Source organism: Symphalangus syndactylus, chromosome 15 (assembly GCF_028878055.3).
Source record: "Symphalangus syndactylus isolate Jambi chromosome 15, NHGRI_mSymSyn1-v2.1_pri, whole genome shotgun sequence".
Classification (NCBI taxonomy): domain Eukaryota; kingdom Metazoa; phylum Chordata; class Mammalia; order Primates; family Hylobatidae; genus Symphalangus; species Symphalangus syndactylus.
This window is the reverse complement of record NC_072437.2, coordinates 95,973,538-95,994,327: the sequence shown is the minus strand read 5'-3', so window position 1 is coordinate 95,994,327 and position 20,790 is coordinate 95,973,538. Positions and strand designations below refer to the sequence as shown.

The window sequence follows — 20,790 nt, the reverse complement described above, 5'->3', positions numbered from 1 at the left end:
TCAGGGAAACGGAGAAGCCTTCAATGGCCATTTCAAACTGAAAGGCTATCTTAATTGCCAGTCCCTCTATAAGGCTTTTTTGATGTCCCCTAAACCAGGCACTCAACAGAGGCCATATGCCTCAAAATGGGGAGCAAATTGGTTCTTAGGAAGTGGCAAAAATCTTATTCTTTTTATGTACAAAGCACAGATATACATACAGTATACATTGATACACAGCCTATCTATGTTCGTTGCATTTTATGGGGTGAGAGGTGATGAGATGAAAAACTGTCTAAGGAGAAGGGGCAATAGCAACCCAGAAAAAGGGTTAGGTCCCTGAAGTTTGCGGCCTAAGCGCACGTGACTCTCTGTCCTTTAAACCTGTACAGCACGTGGTTCTTCCCTCCAAGCGTGTCGTATTCTCTCCATGCGACCTGCTCCCCTTGGCAGGTTCTCCCCTGGGTCCCCGGTTACTGGCGGCGCGCCCGGCCAGCACGGTCCCTGCCGCAGAGCACGTACGGGGCGCAGCCACTGCTGAGAGGATCTTTCCTACCCCGAGTCCGGGCCGGCTGCGGACCACTGGCCGCTGCCGCCACGAGGGGCGCGCTTCGTCCCCAGAGAAGCCCGGAGTCACGCGGCCTCGCCCGCCCCCTCCCGCGCGCCAGGGCTTAGCCTCTCCCCCCGCGGCGGCCGCTGGGCACCTCGGCCGCTTCCGCTGCCTCCTCGGCGCGCCCCGCGGCTTCTCAGCCCGTGCCTGAAGTGGCGACGCCCAGGGTGGCTAGAGCCGCTGCCGGCGCCGCGGAAATCTGTACACACAGCAGCGCGGCCTGAGTAACTGGGTCTCTGTGGCGCAATCGGTTAGCGCGTTCGGCTGTTAACCGAAAGGTTGGTGGTTCGAGCCCACCCAGGGACGGTCAGCGCTTCTTTTCCCGAGACAATATTTACCAGATGGTTCATTTTAATAATGAGAATTTTAATCGAATAGGAGCATGAGGCTACAACGTTTCCGGGACAAGGACAGACAATATCCTCTTAATGTGTGGTGCCTAGTGGCTGGGCCCAAGGGAGAGGCCGTGTCTGCACTGGAAGCCATGGTTCGGCAATTCTATTCCTACTACTTATCCAAGGGAAACTTGCACGTGTGCTTCAGGAGACCTTCCCAACAATGCTCACAAAAGGCAGTCGTAATAGCAAAACAGCAACTCAATTGCCCATTGACTGGTGAATTTATAAATTCCGTTGGTGTCTCTCGGAAAAATCTGGCACCACCAAAAAGCAAATGTAGTTATTTAAGATTGCCTTCTTTGCTTCCAAAAGCATGAGCAGCCTTCCAGATGAAAACGTGTAGAGGAGTCATTTTAACGCATATGGAAGCTTACCATCTTAAGAAACTATTCAGTTAAGTTCTGTTACAGCTTTTGGACAACGGACTTGAATCTAGGGAAAAATGTTAATGTTTACCTTAGATTGCTTACAGAATTAACCCTGAAATTAAACTCCAGCAGAAATTGTGCGGGTTCCTGTTACAAGCTCTTGAATAACATATTTTCAACTCTGGTCTAACAGAGGACACATATTTTTCAAGCAGAATATTCACATAAGACTTTAAGTAAAGATAGAAAAACACATGATAATATGATAACATGATGATATAATTTATTTCTACCAAGATTCAGGTCCTATGGTAGGTGCTTTGTCTCTGGGACCTACTTACCTCCAACAGAACTTAGAGGCCTGGAAGAAGGAGTAGTTAATAGAGTCACTAAGCTGTCTTTAAAGGAATGCCTTGGCAAATGTTTGCTGATAGTTATCAATCAAATAGTTGTTGATAACACAATACCCTCTGTTGTTTAGTTAGTAGCCCTGGAGAAGGAGACACAACGTTGTACTTACAGTGGAATTCCAGGCAACAGAACAAGTAGCCCTCAAAAATTTTCTTAGAGGCCGGGCGCAGTGGCTCACACCTGTAATCCCAGCACTTTGGGAGGCCGAGGTGGGTGGATCATGAGGTCAAGAGTTCAAGACCAGCCTGGCTAGCATAGTGAAACCCTGCCTCTGTTAAAAATATAAAAATTAACTAGGCATGGTGGTGCACGCCTGTAGTTCCAGCTACTCAGGAGGCTGAGGCAGGAGAATCACTTGAACCTGGGAGGTGGAGGTTGCAGTGAGTTGAGATCGTGCCACTGCACTCCAGCCTGGGTGAGAGAGCAAGGCTCCATCTCAGAAAAAAAAAAAAATATATTCTTAGGTAGGAATCTTTCTGATGCCCATCAAATTCCAAATGTCCTATCTACACTTCTGGGTAGCTTATAGTGAAAACAACAAAATGAGGGGAAATTAGATATAAGATAATTTATATACTATTCAAACCTAGTCTCACATTTCAAGATGCAGGGCATATATTTGCTATCACTACAATTACAGGGACTTAGAAAACATGCCCTTCCACTTTGAAGCTGAATATATTTACCCTAGGCAAGGGCAGAGATCATTTTCTGTTATAAATGATCATTTTTAGGCTCCAAGGGATTTCCTTCAGGATACACTTCAAATTCTTTTTTTTTTTTTTTTTTTTTGAGACAGAGTCTTGCACTGTTGCCCAGGCTGGAGTGCAGTGGCACAATCTCGGCCCACTGCAAGCTCCGCCTCCCAGGTTCATGCCATTCTCCTGCCTCAGTCCCCCTGAGTAGCTGGGACAATGGGCGCCCTCCACCACACCCGGCTAATTTTTTGTACTTTTTTTAGTAGAGACAGGGTTTCACCATGTTAGCCAGGATGGTCTCGATCTCTTGACCTCTCGATCCGCCCGCGTTGGCCTCCCAAAGTGCTGGGATTACAGGCATGAGCCACCACGCCCGGCCTCAAATTCTTGAGCTTAACAAAAGGGCTTCTATGGTCCATACCCTAGTCTCCTACCATGTTCCTTCATGAAAGCTTCACACAGTTTCATCAGTTACCAAGTGCCCCCTGAGTTACCCATGCAGCCTTACACGCCCCACCTAGATGCCTCTCCCTGCTCTGCCCTTCTCCACCTCTGCCCCACTCACCTGGGAGACATCCGCTGAGGCATCACCTTCTCAGGGAACCTCCCCTGATGCTGCTTCAATCTGATATAGACACCCCTTCTCCCAGCAGTCACCACAACCCCCGGAAACAGTGAGTTGCTTGTCATCTCCACTGAGATATGAACTCCTTGGGAGTAGGGACCATTTCTTCATTCCCAGTGCTTGCCCCTCTAGCACAGACCTGTCCCCTAGCACATGTTCAGTGCAGAGGCACTCTCTGCCTTCTCCGGGTATGGTTCACAGATGGGCAACCAGATAAAAATGCATCTGATGGAGTGTCAGCAAGTCAGCCACAGAAAAATGTTCCCAGGCCGCGAAGTAAGCGGCCAACATAGACTGGGGCTGTGAGCCTTCACTGAGGATTTGAAACAACCCTGAGAGATGTAGACAGGTAGGTGAGAGGCATTTAAGGCCAAGGAAAATTCCAGACAAAACGAGAGTGAGGGTAAGAAATGAACATAACCAGTACATAGGACAAGTGTACTTCAAGAAGGTGCAGGAGAAATGTTCTTAGCTCCTGGAAGGTCCTTGAATACCTAGGATGTGGCTAACTTTACCCCGTAAAGGAAGGGAGTAACTTATTAGAGATTTCTGTTTCAGGGTAGAATGAAATCTATTTTAGGTGATTGGTGTGGCAACAGTGTAGGGGAAATAGTAGATCAGAGACTAGTTAGGAGGAAATTATATTTCAAACGAGGCACAACGAGGCTCTGGGCTCAAATGGGCCTGAAGAAGGCAGCATGGGTGCAATTCAAGGGAAAATTGGGCAAGTCTTGGGGACTGCAGCAGGGGGGATGTGTCTATGGTGATGCCTACATTTAGAACCTGGCTGATGCTACTAATAGGAATTCAAAATCTGAAAGGGTCTTAAAGAAACCTAGGAATAAATATTACAGATTGTCCAAACTCTTAGCTTACCTTACATGTGGCTGATTCCCTACCATGGAGTTGCTCTGGAACCTAGAACCTAATTTCAGAAACAGTCTTTGGCTTTGGGTTTTTTGTTTTTTGTTTTTTTTGTTTTTTGTTTTTTGTTTTGCATAAGAAAGCATCTTTCATTGGTTTTTGTTTTTCAGTTAAATTTCATTTTAGGTTTAAGTTAAACTTCATTTATTGAAGTCAAACTTCCCAAGGGACTACCTTACGGGTACATGGAGCCCTGTGAAAATCCAAATGACAACCTAAAGACCCTCTCCCTAAAATATCCATATTCAGAGATGAGATTTTGTTCAGTGTCCAAGAGAGTCACAGGCCCTCTAAAACAGAGTTCTTGGCCCCCAGGTTTTGAAGACCTGGCTTTTACTTTATTTATTGGATTTACATTCTAACTACTGATAAGGCCACAAAGCATGTCAAATCTGAAGTGTTTAGGTACAGAAGAATTACTAAACTGGAGACTTTAAGGTAACACAAAAATAAAAAACCAGAATAGTTTAATACTATTGACAAGTCACAAAGAGAAACAAGTTTGATTTTTTTTTGGCTTAGTAATTAGGTCTATAAAATTAATAATAAAGGACTTGAGACAAAAAAAAAAAAAAAGCCGCCTTGAGGTTTTAACACTTAATGCTTTATTGTTGCAATCTGGAATGACCAGCTGGGAGGGGCTTTAATATATTGATCCTTTCAGGGTCACTTCTATGGAGATTTACTCCATCAGCAGATACCAATTTGCATTTTTTCCCTTGTGAGTTACTTTAATGACACCCAGCAAATTGCCATATTTTAGTTACCTCTCATAGAAATGGAGCCATTTTTCACCATGCTTTTTTAGTAAAAACAAAACAACAAAATTATTGTCTGTCAAAGATAACAAACTAGTTATTCCCAAACAGGTATATCAAATGCACACTTCAAAATTCTGAATTACCTTCAAGATTCTGAATTACCTTAGCAATAAACTGAGTACATTATTATATGTGTGAATATGAGCATAATGATCATTTATACTTCATTGAATGATATATTCATTTATACTTGAGTATAGGTCTGATCATTGGAATTCATTGTAATAAATATCACATAGGGCCGGGCATGGTGGCTCACACCTATAATCCCAGCACTTTGGGAGGCCGAGGCGGGCGGATTGCCTGAGCTCAGAAATTCAAGACCAGCCTGAATAACACAGTGAAACCCCGTCTCTACTAAAATACAAAAAATTAGCCGGGCGTGGTGGCATACACCTGTAGTCACAGCTACTCGGGAGGCTGAGGCAGAAGAATTGCTTGAGCCCAAGAAGCAGAGGCTGCAGTGAGCCAAGATCGCGCCACTGCACTCCAGCCTGGGCGACAAAGCGAGACTCCAGCTCTAAATAAATAAATAAACAAATAAATAAATAACACATACATGAAAATGTGCCATGGATAAGAGCCAATATACAACTGAAGTTTAAAATATAGAATTTCTGTATTAATTACCAAGCACAGGGATTCTTTATACCACAAGCGCCACAGCCAATGGGACACCAGTTTACAACTGCAAACATTTTGCTATCCCGCTAAACAGGGCTGGTTTATATTGCCTTAGGGCCGAGGGGAGCATTCACTCTCAGGTGAGTTGTGGAGACACTTGAACCTCCTCAGCATATTTAGATAATATCAGCCTCCCAGCCCAGTGAAAAGGCTTGTAAGAAAGAGAAAGCTGGCAAGAAGGGTACTTTACCAAGCTTTTACATGCCTGCACTAACTAAACAGGAAATGCATGTTCGTTTTCAGATTTGAAGTATTTCATAGGGTTCCTTTTCTCCCTATAGGCTCTGGCTTCTGTGTTAATCTACTGATTATTTTGAACTTCTCCAAAACTAGATTTATGGTCACTGCAGTGCTTTGCTGTCCTGCAAATATCAGTAAGTGCCTTTTCATGGATGTGCCGTACTTAGGAGCATCCTGACAGGCCTTTCAGCCGCCCTTGCTTCTTCCGTGGTTCCTTGAGGGAACACTGGCTGGGGAATTAGGGATGTGAACCTCTTGGTGTTTTTGAAAAGCTGTCAAAATAGCAAAATTCCAGCAAATCGAGTGTAATAATTTAATTGGCTTTTACTAGCAATACATGAGACGGGCAGCATCCCATCTATAAATAGAAGGGTACTTCAATGAGCTGAGCAGAGGAGATAGGTTTCATAGGCAGAAATAGACCAAAGAAAGCAGAAACCAAGAATGAAAGCAGATTGGTCAATTCAAAGTTTCTCTCCTTGTAGGATTAAAGCAGAAGAGCCTCATCATGCTGGCTCAGGTTGACCGGTCCTCTTCTAATTGGTTGCTGTGAATCTTTTGCTTTTTTTGAAAAACCGACCTGTTTCAAAGTTCAGTTTGAGTACACAGCACTTAGGACAAGTGAAGCCATTCAGGTTTGGTCTGTTCTTTGGGCCTAGGGCCGGAGCTTAGGCCAAAACAATAGTCTCTTTAAATTTTACTTAATACAGCTAAAACGGCCAGAGAAACAGTCGCAAATATGTTCACTGAGCAGGCCTGTTCAGAGCCCACGAACCATACATAGGTGACTCTTTATGTGTGGCAGGGGTGCCCAAACAGGCTTTGCCTCTGAAAACAGCTCAGAATTTAGTCATTAGTTTAATGTCACTTTGGGATGCTTTCTTTAATCCACCAGATCTGTTCCGCCTCTTCCTCCAATGCCATAACTCATGTCTTTTGGCCCTACGGCCTCTGACTACATACAGTCTTTTGGACTGCAGCCTCTGACTCTAAGTTGGAAGAGGCTGTTCCATTTTGTGTTGTTTTCTTCTGCAGTATCCAGCAAAACTCTCTAATCAATTGTATCTTTCACTTTTCTTACTCTTTTCCTGACTTACACAGTGCATGATCGTGAAATGTTAGGTGGATGAAAGACTGGCTAAAACTTAATAGACCTTCCTCCTGGCCTTTTTTCTTCTGAAAAATTGGCATTAAATCATTGTAATTTACACTTTTAATTTGGCATTCAATAATATTTCACTGAAAAATTTTCCCTGATAATTTCAAGGTACTATGGGAATTAAATGTAATAACAACATGTGTTGGCCGGTGTGGCCAGGTGTGGCCGGGTGTGGTGGCTCACACCTGTAATCCCAACACTTTGAGAGGCCAAGGTGGGCAGATTGCTTGAGCCCAGAAATTCGAGACCAGCCTTGGCAACACAGTGAATTTCGGTATTTACCAAAAATACAAAAATCAGCCAGTTTCATAACCTGGTCTCAAAATAAATAAATCAGTAGAATATTTTTTCAAGTAAAAAATGTTATTAAATGTAGTATGAAAGATGTGTGAATGGCATATTCTAAATGGTTAAAAATAGTGAAGGTTGTTCAATAAGTATTTGAACACTAAGTTTACTGTTTGGGGAAAAAATAAAATAGAAACTTCAACGTTACACATCAAAATACATTACAAATAATTAAAAATTCATATACCAAAAGAGAAAGCAAAGGGAAAAAAAAAGAAACAGTTTCATTAGAAGATATATATTTTTTTTTGGCGGAAACAATCTTGCTAAAACATGAAGCCAGAAGGAAAAGAATGTAAAATAATGTTAAACTTCTGCATGTCGAAACATTAAAAATGATGATCAAGCATAAACCAAAATTGCCAAATGACAGAGAAGATTTAATATCGTTACACCTAGAGCTGATATAAATGAGATCCCAATTCAACAACCGCAGGTCTGAAGGGAGGCCCACAGAGCTTCTCACACTTCTTGTTCAGACACACTCTTCCCCCAGTCTCTTTCTCCAAAAGATTCCTTGCCTTGTCTTTTAAACTGCCCAGGAGGCCAATCCCAAGACAGATACAACAATTAGAACTCAGCCTCCCTCGGCTGGGTATGGTGGCTCACGCCCATAATCCCAGCACTTTGAGAGGCGGGAGAATCCCAAAAACCCTCCCCCGAGGAGACCCCTTCATAAGCTGCACTCTTTTTTGTTGTTGTCGTTTTTGAGACAGGGTCTCACTCTGTCACCCAGGCTGGAGTGCAGTGGCACGATCTCAGCTCAGTGCAACCTCCGCCTCCCAGGTTCAAGTGATTATCTTGCCTCAGCCTCCTGAGTAGCTGGGACTACAGGTGCACGCCACCACGCCCGGTTGATTTCTGTATTTTTAGTAGAGATGGGGTTTTGCTATGTTGGTCAGACTGGTCTCAAACTCCTGGCTTCAAGCAATCCGCCTGCCTCGGCCTCCCAAAGTGCTGGGACTACAGGCATGAGCCACCGCACCCAGCCTAAGCTGCACCCTTGTTGATCGCTGTCACCCTGTGAAGACTGAGCCTCCCAGGACACTGAAGCATAGACCTAATCTCACCCCGACCCTCCCACCGTGCCTTTTGGAATGTGTGGTCTGTCCTTAATCCCACTGCCCTAGTTTTTTTCTGCCAACAGTCCCTTCCCCGCCCTCGTGCTAAGTGGAACCTGAATATTCGCTGAATGTCCCTCTACAGCCCTGGCCAGTGGTGGCTGTCTTATCTCCCACATTCCACAAACTATTGGGCCTGGAGATGAGAGAGGTTCTTCCTTGTTGCCATTTCAGCCACTCCCTCCCCTGCCCACTCAACCCTCCAGTGGCTCTGAAGCACTTTGGACTGAGCCCCTGCCTCTGCATCTTTGGCTGTCATCTGCCGTTTTCATGGCATTCTGCCTGTCCTTGAGGATTTTTTTCTCCGGCTCACTGTATATTTCTTTCTGCTAGGGCCACTGCTGCCGTTTAGATGACTTTGCCTCGCACAGAGACAATCCATGTGCCATCTCGGCCTCTTAGTGCCTCTTTCTCCTCATTTTTCACAAATTCTTGCCAACTCTGGCCCTGCAGTTGCCTTGTCATACTCAGACTTTGTCATTACCTGTAACCTTGCTATCTCCAGAAGCTTAATTTCAAGCACACTACTTTTTAGCCAGCTTACTTCCTCCACGAGTGCCTCTCTGCCATTCTTTGAACCTTGCTCTGATCCACTGAGCTCTGCCGCCACTCAGCAGATAGCCACTTCCTGTGTTCCTTACTTATCCATCCCTACAATCATTACCCTTGCAGGAAGCCTTAATTCCTTTTCTCCTCTATCTCCTTGTCCCATTTGCCTGACAATTCCTCTATGTTGGCTGAAACTAACTTCAAACTTACTCTCTCTGTCCTGCACCTGAGCAGTTAAATATGACTGGAGAAAAATAAACCACCATCTTAGCTGGTCTCCATTAAATTGATGACCATAAACTTCCCATGGGCTCTCCACACAGCTTAGCAAGCCCACTGCATGTCCCTATTCAATTAGCTCTCCGTTCTGAGACCAATATTTCACACCTGTCTTCCTCCATGTTCAACTCCTCCTCCCCTCACACCCTCAGCTGATGATCTATTTATTTCCCTAAGAAAATAATCAGAAGAGACCTTTCTCATTCTTTTATCAGCAAATGTCTTAGCATCTGAGCCGAAGTACTCTGTCTTTCCTATTAATAAAATAATTCTTCTAGCTCTTAGGGTCACACCACCTCCTCTTAGACACTGGATCCCATCCCTGGAGAAGTTTGCTCCTGCAAGTGCCCCTTCTCTCACCTACAACATCCATGTGTCAGCCTCTCCCATCTTCAGAACAAAAACCTTGACCTCACATTGCCCCACGAGGAACCAGAAAATGTTTCAAGAGTGAGTCCATAGCTCCACTTTCTCACCATCCCTTCTCTTGAGCCCACTCACACTTGTTCATGTGAAACTGTTCATGTGGAGTTAGCAGAGCTAACTTCCCTATTGCCAGAGCCAGTGGCCAATCACTCTATTACTCTTTTTCAGCAGCATCTGACAGATAATCATCCCTTCCTTTTAAAAAAAAGCATTCTTCCTTGTATTTTCAGGGCACCACACACCTATTGAATGAAGCTAGGCAGGCAACCATGTGACTAAAGGAAGAACATTCCAGGAAGAGCAAAAGTCAGCAGGAGTAAATGTGCTTGGCCTTTGCCTTGGTCTGCTTGGGCTGCTATCACAAAATATCTTAGACTGGATAATTTATAAATATTAGAAATTTAGGCTGGGCATGGTGGCTCACACCCATAATCCAAGCACTTTGGGAGGCCAAGGCAGGCAGATCACTTGAGGTCAGGAGTTTGAGACCAGCCTGGCCAACATGGCAAAAGCCCGTCTCTACAAAAAATACAAAAATTAGTCGGGCATGGTGTCATACGCCTATAGTCCCAACCACTTGGGAGGCTTAGGCACCAGAATTGCTTGAACCAGGAAGTGGAGGTTGCAGTGAGCCGAGATGGTGCCACTGCACTCCAGCCTGGATGACAGAGCAAGACTCTGTCTTGAAAAAAGAAAAAATATTGCTTACAGTTCTATAAACCAGGAAGTCCAAGATCAAGGCACCATTTTTGTTCTCCAGAGCTGTTTTAAGTCCCTAAATGACCCCATCCTATACCATGATCCACACATTCCTAATTCCCAAATGGCTATCTCCAGTGTGTCCCTCTCTGCTGAGCTCCAGTGTTGCAGATCTATCTTCCTATTAAATCATCTCCACTTGGAAGTCTAATAGGAATCTCACACTTAACACACTCCGAAAGGGATTATCTTATCCCCTTTAAATTCTTTCCTTCCCAAATCTGACCCATTTTAGGAAATAGCACATTTGCTTAGTCAGTAAAACCTGGAGTTCATTTTGACTCCTCTTCTACCTCACAGCCAATGCACACAACGTGTTGGCTCTGCTTTTGAAATGCAACAATAATCCAACTACTCTTGAACACCTCCAGTTACCACCCTAAACTCCCAGGAGATTGTAATAGACTAGTACTCCTATTCAGACCATCTGTAGACAGTCTCCCCACTTCAGTGATCCTTTTAAAACCCAGACCAGATCATGTTACCCTCTTGCCTGAAACTTTCCTGAGGTTATCTATTATTGTCAGCTTAGACAAAGTCCTCACTATGGCCTATAAAGCCACATGAGATCTGGTGTCTGCCAGCCTCTTTACTCATGTCCTAACTCTCCTTCACTGATCACTCTGCTCAACCACACTGGCCTCTTCCTTGTCCTCAGTCATGCTGCTGTGGTCTCAATGCTTGTGTCCCCCCAGAATTAGTGAAGTCTAAATCCCCAATCCAACAGTACTAAGAGATGGAGCCACTGGAGAGACGGTTGAGGGCTCTGTGCCCCTCTCACACCATGTGAGGACACAGTAAGAGGAACCAGCCATGAAGCAGAGCATCTTTCACCAGAATGTGCTGATACCTTGATCTTGGACTTCCCAACTTCCAGAACTATAAGCAATACACTTCTATTATTTATACATTTTACCTGTCTAAGGTATTTTGTTACAGCAGCCCAAACAGACCAGACACATGCCTAGCACTCACTCTTCATGACTTTCGTTCTCTTGGAACGCTCTTCCTGCAATCACATGGCAAACTCCCTAACTTTATTGAAGCCTGTTCTCCAACGTCACCCACCTCCAAGAAACCTTCCAAGTCTACCTGGTCTAAAACACTTCTCCCTCTCATCCACTCCTCTTCTCCATAGTATTTAGTGCCATCTGACATAAGAATCAGTCCTCATTACTCACAGATTCCGTATTTGTGAATTCATCTACTTGCTAAAATTAATTTGTAACCCTAAAAATCAATGCTTTCAGTGCTTCTTGTGGTCACTCGTGGACACGCATGCACGGAACAGAGAAAAATTTGAGTCACATGACGTGCACATTTCCAGCTGAGGTCAAACAATATCCCACCTTCCTCTTTCAGTTCACACTGTAAACAAGTGTATTTTGGGGGGGGGGGCTAGTGTCCTTTTTTGTTATTGTTGCATTTTTTTGTGTGCTTTTTGTTGATTTCACTGTTTAAAACGTCCTCAAGTGCAATGCTGAAGTGCCGTCTGGTGTTCCTAAGCACAGGAGGCTATCATGTGCCTTATGGAGAACATCATGTGTTAGACAAGCTTCGTTCAGGCTGAGTTACAGTGCTGTTGGCCATGTTAATGTAAAGAATCAACCATATAGATCAAATAACATGTCTTTAAACAGAAACAAAAAAGGTTAGTGATTGTTTGACAAAAATGTCATGACCACAGGCTAGCAGGAATCTATTTCCCCTAGGAACAGTATTTCAGTTTATGCTAATTCAGTGTTCAAGGCAACTTTATTGACCATAACTACTAAAAATGACATGAATCAACTGTATGTATCTCCTATTACTACCTAACATTATATATTGATCTCCGTGTTTGGAAAGCAAACTCAAAAGGAGCAAGGATTTCCTTCTAGTGTACTGCCTTATCTCAGGCTGAGAACAGTGCTTGGTCCTTAGCAGTAATCTAGAAATATTTGTTGAAAAGATAACTAGCATGAGCAAAGGATGAGCAATTCTTAAACCCTCCTCCACCCCACTCCCCCCCAAAAAAAAACTCAAGTGGACAATAGTTATAGAAAATGTTCAGGCTCACTGGAGGTCACTTGGAGCAGCCAGGGTTGGTTCCCCTCTTCCTCCCAATACTACTACCTAGTGTTGGCGAGGGCCCAGAGAAGTCAGTCATACAATCATCAAAAAACCTTAAATGTGCATTTCCTTTGACCACGCAACTCCACTCCTGGGAAACAAAACTTGGATCCATGCAAAAATTTATCAACAAGGATAACTGCTGCAATTAACAATGGCAAGACAGTATAAATCACCTCAGAATCTTAAAACATTAGTGAAACAATGGTTTTCCATAAAACAGATACAATAGAATCTCACTTTTATTTAAAATCTATATGCATAAAATAGGAAAATGTAGTCACTAAGTATTAAAATGCATGGTCAAAAATCTTTTTTTTTTGTATTTTCCTAGTTTTTCCCTGACAATATGCACTACTTCTGTCAGAAAAAAAATAAAACAACACAGAAGCTTAGGAGTAAATCTGACAAATAAATTATGAAGTACTGAGTCCCTAGCAAATAATTTTACCGCAAGGACACTGGCTGCCAGCCTTAAACCTCAGTAAGTACTGCTGTTAACTCAAATCTCTACGGCAGTGGTGCTGTTTGGGCATCCTACTTTAAATGATGCCTGAGGAGTGGAATATATATTGATAAGCTCAGCACTCAACTGCTATAGTGGCCACTCTACTCAACCTCAGCTCCACAACTGAATAAGTACAGTCTCCTTATCTGTAAGATGTGATAAAAGTATCTCACTCACAGGAATGTTGAGGTCTAAATGAAATAACATCTATCTCATATATAACAAACAACACATAACAAGCCTTACAAGCACTGGTTATTATTCTCTCCCAAAACAGAACTGTTAGATGGTGTCCCACTTTGGTTACAGAAGTAAATGTCTTGGGAAGAAAGACGGTATTTGTGATAACATGTAAACTTTGTACATCATCACAAAATAGGTAACTTTTTTCTGTTATCGATTTATAGATTTGTTGATCACTTAACATTACTAAAGTTCAAGTAATAAGGTTTCTTGCCCTCCTCTGTATGGAGAGATAAAGGAGATAAGTCATATAGGGAAAGTTTACCTTCCACAGCATTCTACTGGTGTAACAAACAGGCGTAGGCTCTTACAGAAGGCCACACAACCGTAAGGAAAACTGTCATACATTCATATACCATATACAACTTAAATCTGCATAAACTCTTGAACTAATGATGGTGGCAGGTGCTCCAGTCAGCCTGCTATCTTTCCTGCTGCAGCAGCCAGGCATGGCTGGGGCTGCCTATTCCTTGGAGCAGGCAGGATCCCCACCCTCCTGGGTGCAGGTACAGACTCAGGCATCCCTGCACTTTTGGGGGCCTGCTTTTGCAGGCTTGGAAGTGCTTGTCCCTGCAGCTTGCCTTCTCCCTGCTGTTGGCACCAGCTCTCGGATCAAAGCAGGGGGGTAAGCCTAGAAGCCATGAACAGGGAAGGCCTGAAGGCTGGGGGCCAGGCTGCCAGTCCCACCTATAAGAGTGGGAACTGGTGCCTTTTCCAGGCCTGCCTGTGGCCACCCATGGGCCAGTCAGTATGCACTTCCTCCCCTCTGAGGCCCATAAAAAGCCCCAGGCTCAGCCAGAGCTGAGCAGAGGGTGGGACGACCAGCAACCAGGGAGGAGCTACCCTCTCTGCTAAGAGCTTCAGAGACCTGCGGAGATGGCAGAACAACCTGCCTATAGAGAGAAGCTATCCTCTCCACAGCCCCCTCTCTCCTGAGAGCAGCAGACCTCTGGACAATCTGCCTGCAAACAGAAGCCACCTTCTCCAGGGTTGCTTCTCTGATGAGAGCTGAGAGGAGTTACCCTCTCCAGGGCCTTTTCTCTGCTGAGAGCTGAACACTTGAGGGACAACCTGCCTGCCTACAGAAGGGAGCTACCCACTGTGTGTCTCCTTCTGAGCTGTTCTAACACTAAATAAAGCTCCTCTTCTTCATCCTTCATTTGTCTGCATATCTGGACACAGGACAAGAATTTGGGCATCGCAGACAAAGGTGCCACCACCAAAAGGTTTCCAGGGGAAGAAAATCACCCCAAAGATCACTCATAACACTAACATAACCAAAAGTTCAAATCTAAAAATTTAATGCATCCAACTGTACAAACTGTCAGAAACTAGACGCCACTTTTCATCTTTAACATTTTGAAATCCTCGTATTCTCACAAGAACAAAATGGAACCAAAAAGGAGAACACATTAAATGATTTTAATGTGTAAGACAGATTACATGCTTCATGGGCAGAACCAAAGGTCAAACGTTGCATTTTGTTCATGGTTATTACACAAGTAATTACACAAGTCCAGTGTATAAACACTACCTGAACACACAGTAAGTTCTTCTAATAATAATAAATATTATATGAATAAAAGTTAACAAGCATTAATTCAATAATTCTCAAACAGATATTCATCGAAATGAGGTAGGTCTAATGTGTCATTTGCTAAAGCATTTAATGCTGAGGAGGAAAAAAACTCATCGAAAATATCAGTCTTCATTGGACTCTCCAAGTTTAATGTTCTAACGCAGGCATTATTTGTCAGAGAGTCTGGCTGAACTTCACATGGATTTTTCTTGGTGGGGCTACAATAATTATGGTCCTGTCTCAGATGTGTGTTCTGGGAAACATCATTTAATTCACTTGGTACTGGTGGTGGGATATGACTATCTCCCATTCCCAAATACTTAAAGTCACCTTCCCCATTTTCTGACAGCTCTGTTGAAACAGGTGTAGGAGACAATAATTCCGCTAAAATTTCTTCATGAGTTTGACTACTGCACAGGGAAACACCAGGAACAGTGGTGCATGCAGACTCATTGGCAATATCAATTGGATATGGTAGCTCATTTAACAAGTCCTCTATTGATTCACAATCATTTGGAGACCCACCCTGGGGCACCTGTTCTAGATTTTCACTTGGAACTGTTCTGCTTTGCGGGGGAGACATAAGAGCAGCTAATTTCTTCTTTTCTGCCTTTAGCTTTTTACGAAGTTTTAGACGAAGTTTATGAATCTGACCTTCCCCCAAGTCTTCATGGTTTGCTGAAGAAATACCATTTCCATGAGAACTGTGGTTGAGCTGAGCTCCACATGAAGTGCTTCCAGACTTTTCCAAAACTTCTGAAGCAGCATGAGCATGTGGGTGGGCAGCTGTGCCATTAGACGATGGAGGGCCTGCTGGTGGCTTACTGATGGGAGGAGGCTTACTTGCACTCTTACGAGCTTTCTTGGATACATGGCTGGCCTTCTGGTTTATACCTTTAGTTTTAAAGCCACCAAAATTATTTACCCCTTTAACTGAAGGTTGTAAATCAGTTATAGTGTTTCTATTATGAGCTGAAACACAGAGTGGCATAAAAGAAGCACCCCTGCTTATTAAGCCTTTAACCCAACTTCCCACAAATGGCTTCTTCTGATTTTCTTTCAGAGACTGATTCTGTAATGACTTAGATGTTGTGGTTTGAGAATCTGCTGTAGTTTCTTTTTTCTTCAAATTAGATACCTGAGATGTGACATGTTCTGGTTTTAATTGTTCAGTTTTTAGTGTAAGGAATTGTTTTAACTGAGCGTCCTTTTCAATTTCTACTGACTTCACTCCCTGTATAAGGCCAGTAGCATCAATATTATTCACAGATTTAGTATTTACAGTATCTTCTGTAATCAGCTGTATTGACTGCATGTTTGTATTTACAAGTTGGGATGGAAAACTTATGTCCCCAAATTGGTCTTGAATAAGCTTTTCATTACATGGAGCTGATACTGAAGAAGCCATTAGTGATTCTTGTGATTGCAAAGTATTGGTTTTGAGAATTCCTGTATTTTCTGCTACAGGTTTATTTTCTAACAGGAAAGCTTCAGAATTTAACTGTGAAACTGAGGCTGTTTTCTGGATAGTTTCTTTAAGTGTCAGAGGTAAAATATTATTGCCAACCAAACCTTTTGGACCTGAAAGTAAATGATCTCCATGAGTAACAGCTGTGTCCTGTGAAAGAGTACGAGGGGCAACTGATGTATCTTTAGGGTGAGTTACTGAGGCTGTTTCAGCTGAGGCAGCATCACCCACAGAACATGATGTTGAAGATACTGGTTTCTCATTACTGAGAGCGTGTTGGTCATTAGTCTTTTTAAGTGGAAGGCAGGCAGCTTCTTTATCTGTCACTTGGGATGTTTTTCTTTCCCAAATAACAATATGTATCTCTGAAGCATGAACTTCAAATTTCTTGTGCCTTTCAGAACATGGGCCTTTTAAGTCATCACATTCCAGCCAACTTCCTGGAAGATGGGAAAGAAGTGAAAGTTAGATATTCAAAAACCACCACCCTAGGTTAACTTTCTTCTGGCCTTTTCAACTGTTGTATCATTGAATACCCACCAAAGGAGAAGACTCTAAAACATGTTCTTGACCTTGTCACCACTGTCTACCGTGTTAAAGTCCTTAGACAGAGTATATTTAATTTTTGGAACTTAGAATTTGGTTATCACCTAATTTATCCAATAACATCAGAAAACAGAATGTTTCACACATATACATTTTCATGATAAATGAAGCTTGTTACCTAAAGGATCAATATTCGTTTTAATTCTTGTTTTATTTCTGAGCTTACATTTTCACATTTGTCAAGAGAGAATGAGACGATAGATGACAAGGGAAGAGTTTAAAAACTAGGAGTAGGATGCACTGCCAAATACTGAAATATTAATACAAAACTTGGGAAAAGTCCATTACTTAAAGCAGTGTGGTCACTGGCAGTTATTTTTGCCTGCACAATTTCAATGGTGCCGTAGGGACAGGGGTCCTTATGTAGTCAACTAAAGCATGAATGAGGACTAAGAAGGTAACCTGTTTAAACCATTCCTTTAAAAAAAAAAAAAGACACCTATTAGGATGGATATTATAAAAAAAAAAATAGAAAACAGCAAATGTTGGCAAGGATGTGGAGAAATTGGAATCCTTGTGTAACGCTGGTGGGGATGTAAAATGGTACAACTGCTGTGGAAACAGTCTGGCAGTTCGTCCAAAAATAAAACACAGAATCACCATCAAGACCCAGCAATTCCTCTTGTAGGTATATACCAAAAAGAATGAAAAGCAGGGACTTTCAGTTCCTTGTCCACCAATGTTCAGAACAGCATTATTCACAATAGTCAAATGTCCATAACAGATAAATGGATAATACATACAATGCTATTCAGCCTTAGAAAGGAATGACATTCTGCTACAGCCCACAACACAAATCAATCTTGAAAATATGCTGAGTAAAATAAGCCAGACACAAAAGGACAAATAATGTATGATTCCACTTCTATGAGGTATCTAGAATAGACGGATTCACGGAGACAGAAAGTAGAATAGCGGTTACCAGGGCTTTGGGGTGGGAGCATGTGGAGTTATTGTTTAATGAGTAGTTTCTGTTTGGGTTGATGAAAAAGTCCTGATGGTGATGGTGGTTGCACAGCATTGTGGTTGCACACAATGTATTCAATGCCAATGAACTGTACACTTACAAATGTTAAAATGGTAAATTTTATGTTTTATATATATTTTACCACTACAACAAAAAAATACAAAAAGCATGGCTGAGAAGTAAAGGAAGGTGGCTAGGTGCTAACAGGTGGTGCAGGGTTAAGGGAGAGTATATGTTTTTACATTTTACTTACTACCACATGATAATCTGGGAAAAGCTAACCACAGGCTTGGATGAGTAACAACCTTTCTTAATAAATAATCAACAAATATTTGTACTTTCATTAGAAACTTATCAAAACAATCCACACTTCCACTGTATATATCAATATCTACACGTCTATGAAACAGAAGTATTTACAAGAAGTGTAATGTCATGGTAATTGCAGCACAGCAAATATGTAGCTTACTCATTTCTATGAAACCAAATGTGATAATAAATAATGATGTCAAACACCATCATACTTACTACAAAACATTTCCTATTCCTTGGATTACAATAGTGCGCACCCAAAGCACTGTATTTTTTCTAAGGAGTATATTATTTTAGAAAACATTGTTTTAGCAGTAGAGAAGTAATGACCAACACAGTGGTCATCATTTTATGTTGCAAAACATGTTTAGAGACACTTAATCTTAAATATTGAAAGTGCGCTCAGTTTCTCTTTTCCTTATACACGTGCATCTATCCTTTTTTGAAAAAAGATTTCTCAGAGCACACATAGAAAACTCATTTGACATATTTCTCATAGTCACTTTTTAATGCTGAGAAAGACCTTATCTTAAGATTGTGAGGGAAAAGGGGTACTTGCCACCAGGCTTCAAAGCTTCCTACAAAAAACTAATCTTAAGGAATGTGAAGATTAGGAAAGGAGAAAGAGACCTTTCCTTAGTTGTCACTTCAGGCCAATTTAGTTGCCAACAGGCTGGTTAATGTTAAGGTATCACCAGTGACTATCTTAGAACAACAAAGGTCTAGGACTCAATACAGACTTAAAACACATTCCCCAAAGAGAAAAATTTACAGACCAAATTAAAATATTTATTAAAATATAAGATATGGCCAGGCGCAGTGGCTCATGCCTGTAATCCCAGCACTTTGGGAGGCCAAGGTGGGTGGCTCACCTGAGGTCGGGAGTTTGTGACCAACCTGACCAACATGGAGAAACCCCGTCTCTACTAAAAATACAAAATTAGCCGGGCATGGTGGTGCATGCCTGTATTCCAGCTACTCAGGAGGCTGAGGCAGGAGAATCACTTGAACCCAGGAGGCAGAGGTGGCGGTGAGTCAAGACTGTGCCAACGCACTCCAGCCTGGGCAACAAGAGCAAAACTCCATCTCAAAAAAAAACCATATATATATGATCTGATATAAAAAAAGTAAACCAAGGGTATTAGTCACATAACAGACATATGAATTCTCTGATAAGTTTCAAAAGGGAAAACAAAATATACTCAGAGATCTGCTAATCCCTCACATACATACAAAACGAAACTGTTCATTAAGTATGTGGTTTATGTGGCTACACTCTTATCTACTACCTGCACCTACCCATTAAATAGAAAACTTTATGTATCTTTTGTTTGCCTGTGTCAGCGGTTCTCTACCACATGACCCACACTGGAATCACCTGGGGAGCCTTGAAAACAATGTTGAAAACAGTATTGCCATAGCATGTGCCTGTAGTCCTAGCTACTCAGTAGGCTGAGGCAGGAAGATCACTTGAGCCCAGGAGTTTGAGAACAGCCTGGGCAATATAGCGAGACGTTGTCTCAAAAAAAAGAAAAAAAAGAAAAAAGGAAAGGAAAGAAGGAAAGAAGGAGCAAAGAAGGAGAGAGAGAAAAAGAGAGAGAGACAGAATGAGAGAGAGAAAGGAAGGCAGGCAGGCAGGAAGGCAGAAAGGGAGGGAGGGCGGGCGGGCCAAAAACCAATACCAAAAACACCCAGTATTGATATTTGGGCCTAATCCCCAAGGCTGGTCTAGGGTACAGCCTGGACATTTTTAGAAGCTAACTAGATGATTCTCCCATGCTGTTAGGGTTGAAAACCATGCTGCACCTGAAGTGGATTGCTCATTCTTTGAAATGCAATAAAAGTTAAAATAAGTTGATTTGTATTGTGAAGAACTAATTCCACTCAAATCTGGAACAGGGTAAAACCTTAAGGTAATAATTACATTTATAATATAAGTTACAGTTTGTAAAGTGCTTTTATAATACGGTATTGTGTCATCCATTCAAACCATCCCCAGGAGGAAAATAGCAAGTGTGAAAGAGTGTCCAAATAACAGAAAATGGTTGTATCAAAGTGAGCCCTTATTAATGGCTTGATACAACTGTTTAAGGGGATTGAGTTGTCTTGTCTAAGACCAAGTGAACATTATGAGAAAAACAAACTCAATATTTTACCATATCAGACAAATGCAAGCCAAAAATTCCCAAAATCCAAACTGTGCTTACTTAGCTTTCTACTAAGAAGTTTAATTATTTAAATAAAGGCTTTATCTTGACAGTAGCTGTTAGTAAACTGTGTATTTCACAATGACAGAAGGGCTACATAAGTCTAATGTTCAATAGTCTTAGAAATATATGTCTAAAAAATAAAAGCAAAGATATTAAGTAGGAAAAAAAACTAAGCGAACAGTAGTAATCTCATCCGTTGTCTAAAACAGAAATATGCACATGCACATGAGTTTACCTATAACACATGATGTAAGGAAAGGAAAAAATGAGAAAGGATACTAAAACCACCACTTTTAATGGGTGCGAGGAGGGGCAGAAGGCAAAGGTGAGAATGGAGAGAGAAACAGTCAGGGCAAAGTTTGTCTTTTTTTAAAAAACACAAACCA

General features: G+C 42.2%; 1 protein-coding gene and 1 non-coding gene across 9 annotated transcripts in view; one reads left to right on the top strand and one right to left on the bottom strand.

Moving 5' to 3' along the window:
• Positions 1-821: 821 nt before the first annotated feature.
• On the top strand, positions 822-895 carry TRNAN-GUU (transfer RNA asparagine (anticodon GUU)). The gene has a single exon. It is a non-coding gene; the product is annotated as a tRNA-Asn (tRNA).
• Positions 896-14,665: 13,770 nt separating this feature from the next.
• The window catches only part of USPL1 (ubiquitin specific peptidase like 1), a 41,475-nt gene continuing 35,350 nt past the window's right edge, over positions 14,666-20,790 (bottom strand). For all 8 annotated transcript variants that reach the window (XM_055244738.2, XM_055244733.2, XM_063618859.1 and 5 more), the window contains one exon: positions 14,666-16,749. In XM_055244738.2, coding sequence (XP_055100713.1) covers positions 14,864-16,749 — 1,886 coding nt within the window. In that variant the 3' untranslated portion in view covers positions 14,666-14,863. The remainder of the gene's footprint in view (positions 16,750-20,790) is intronic.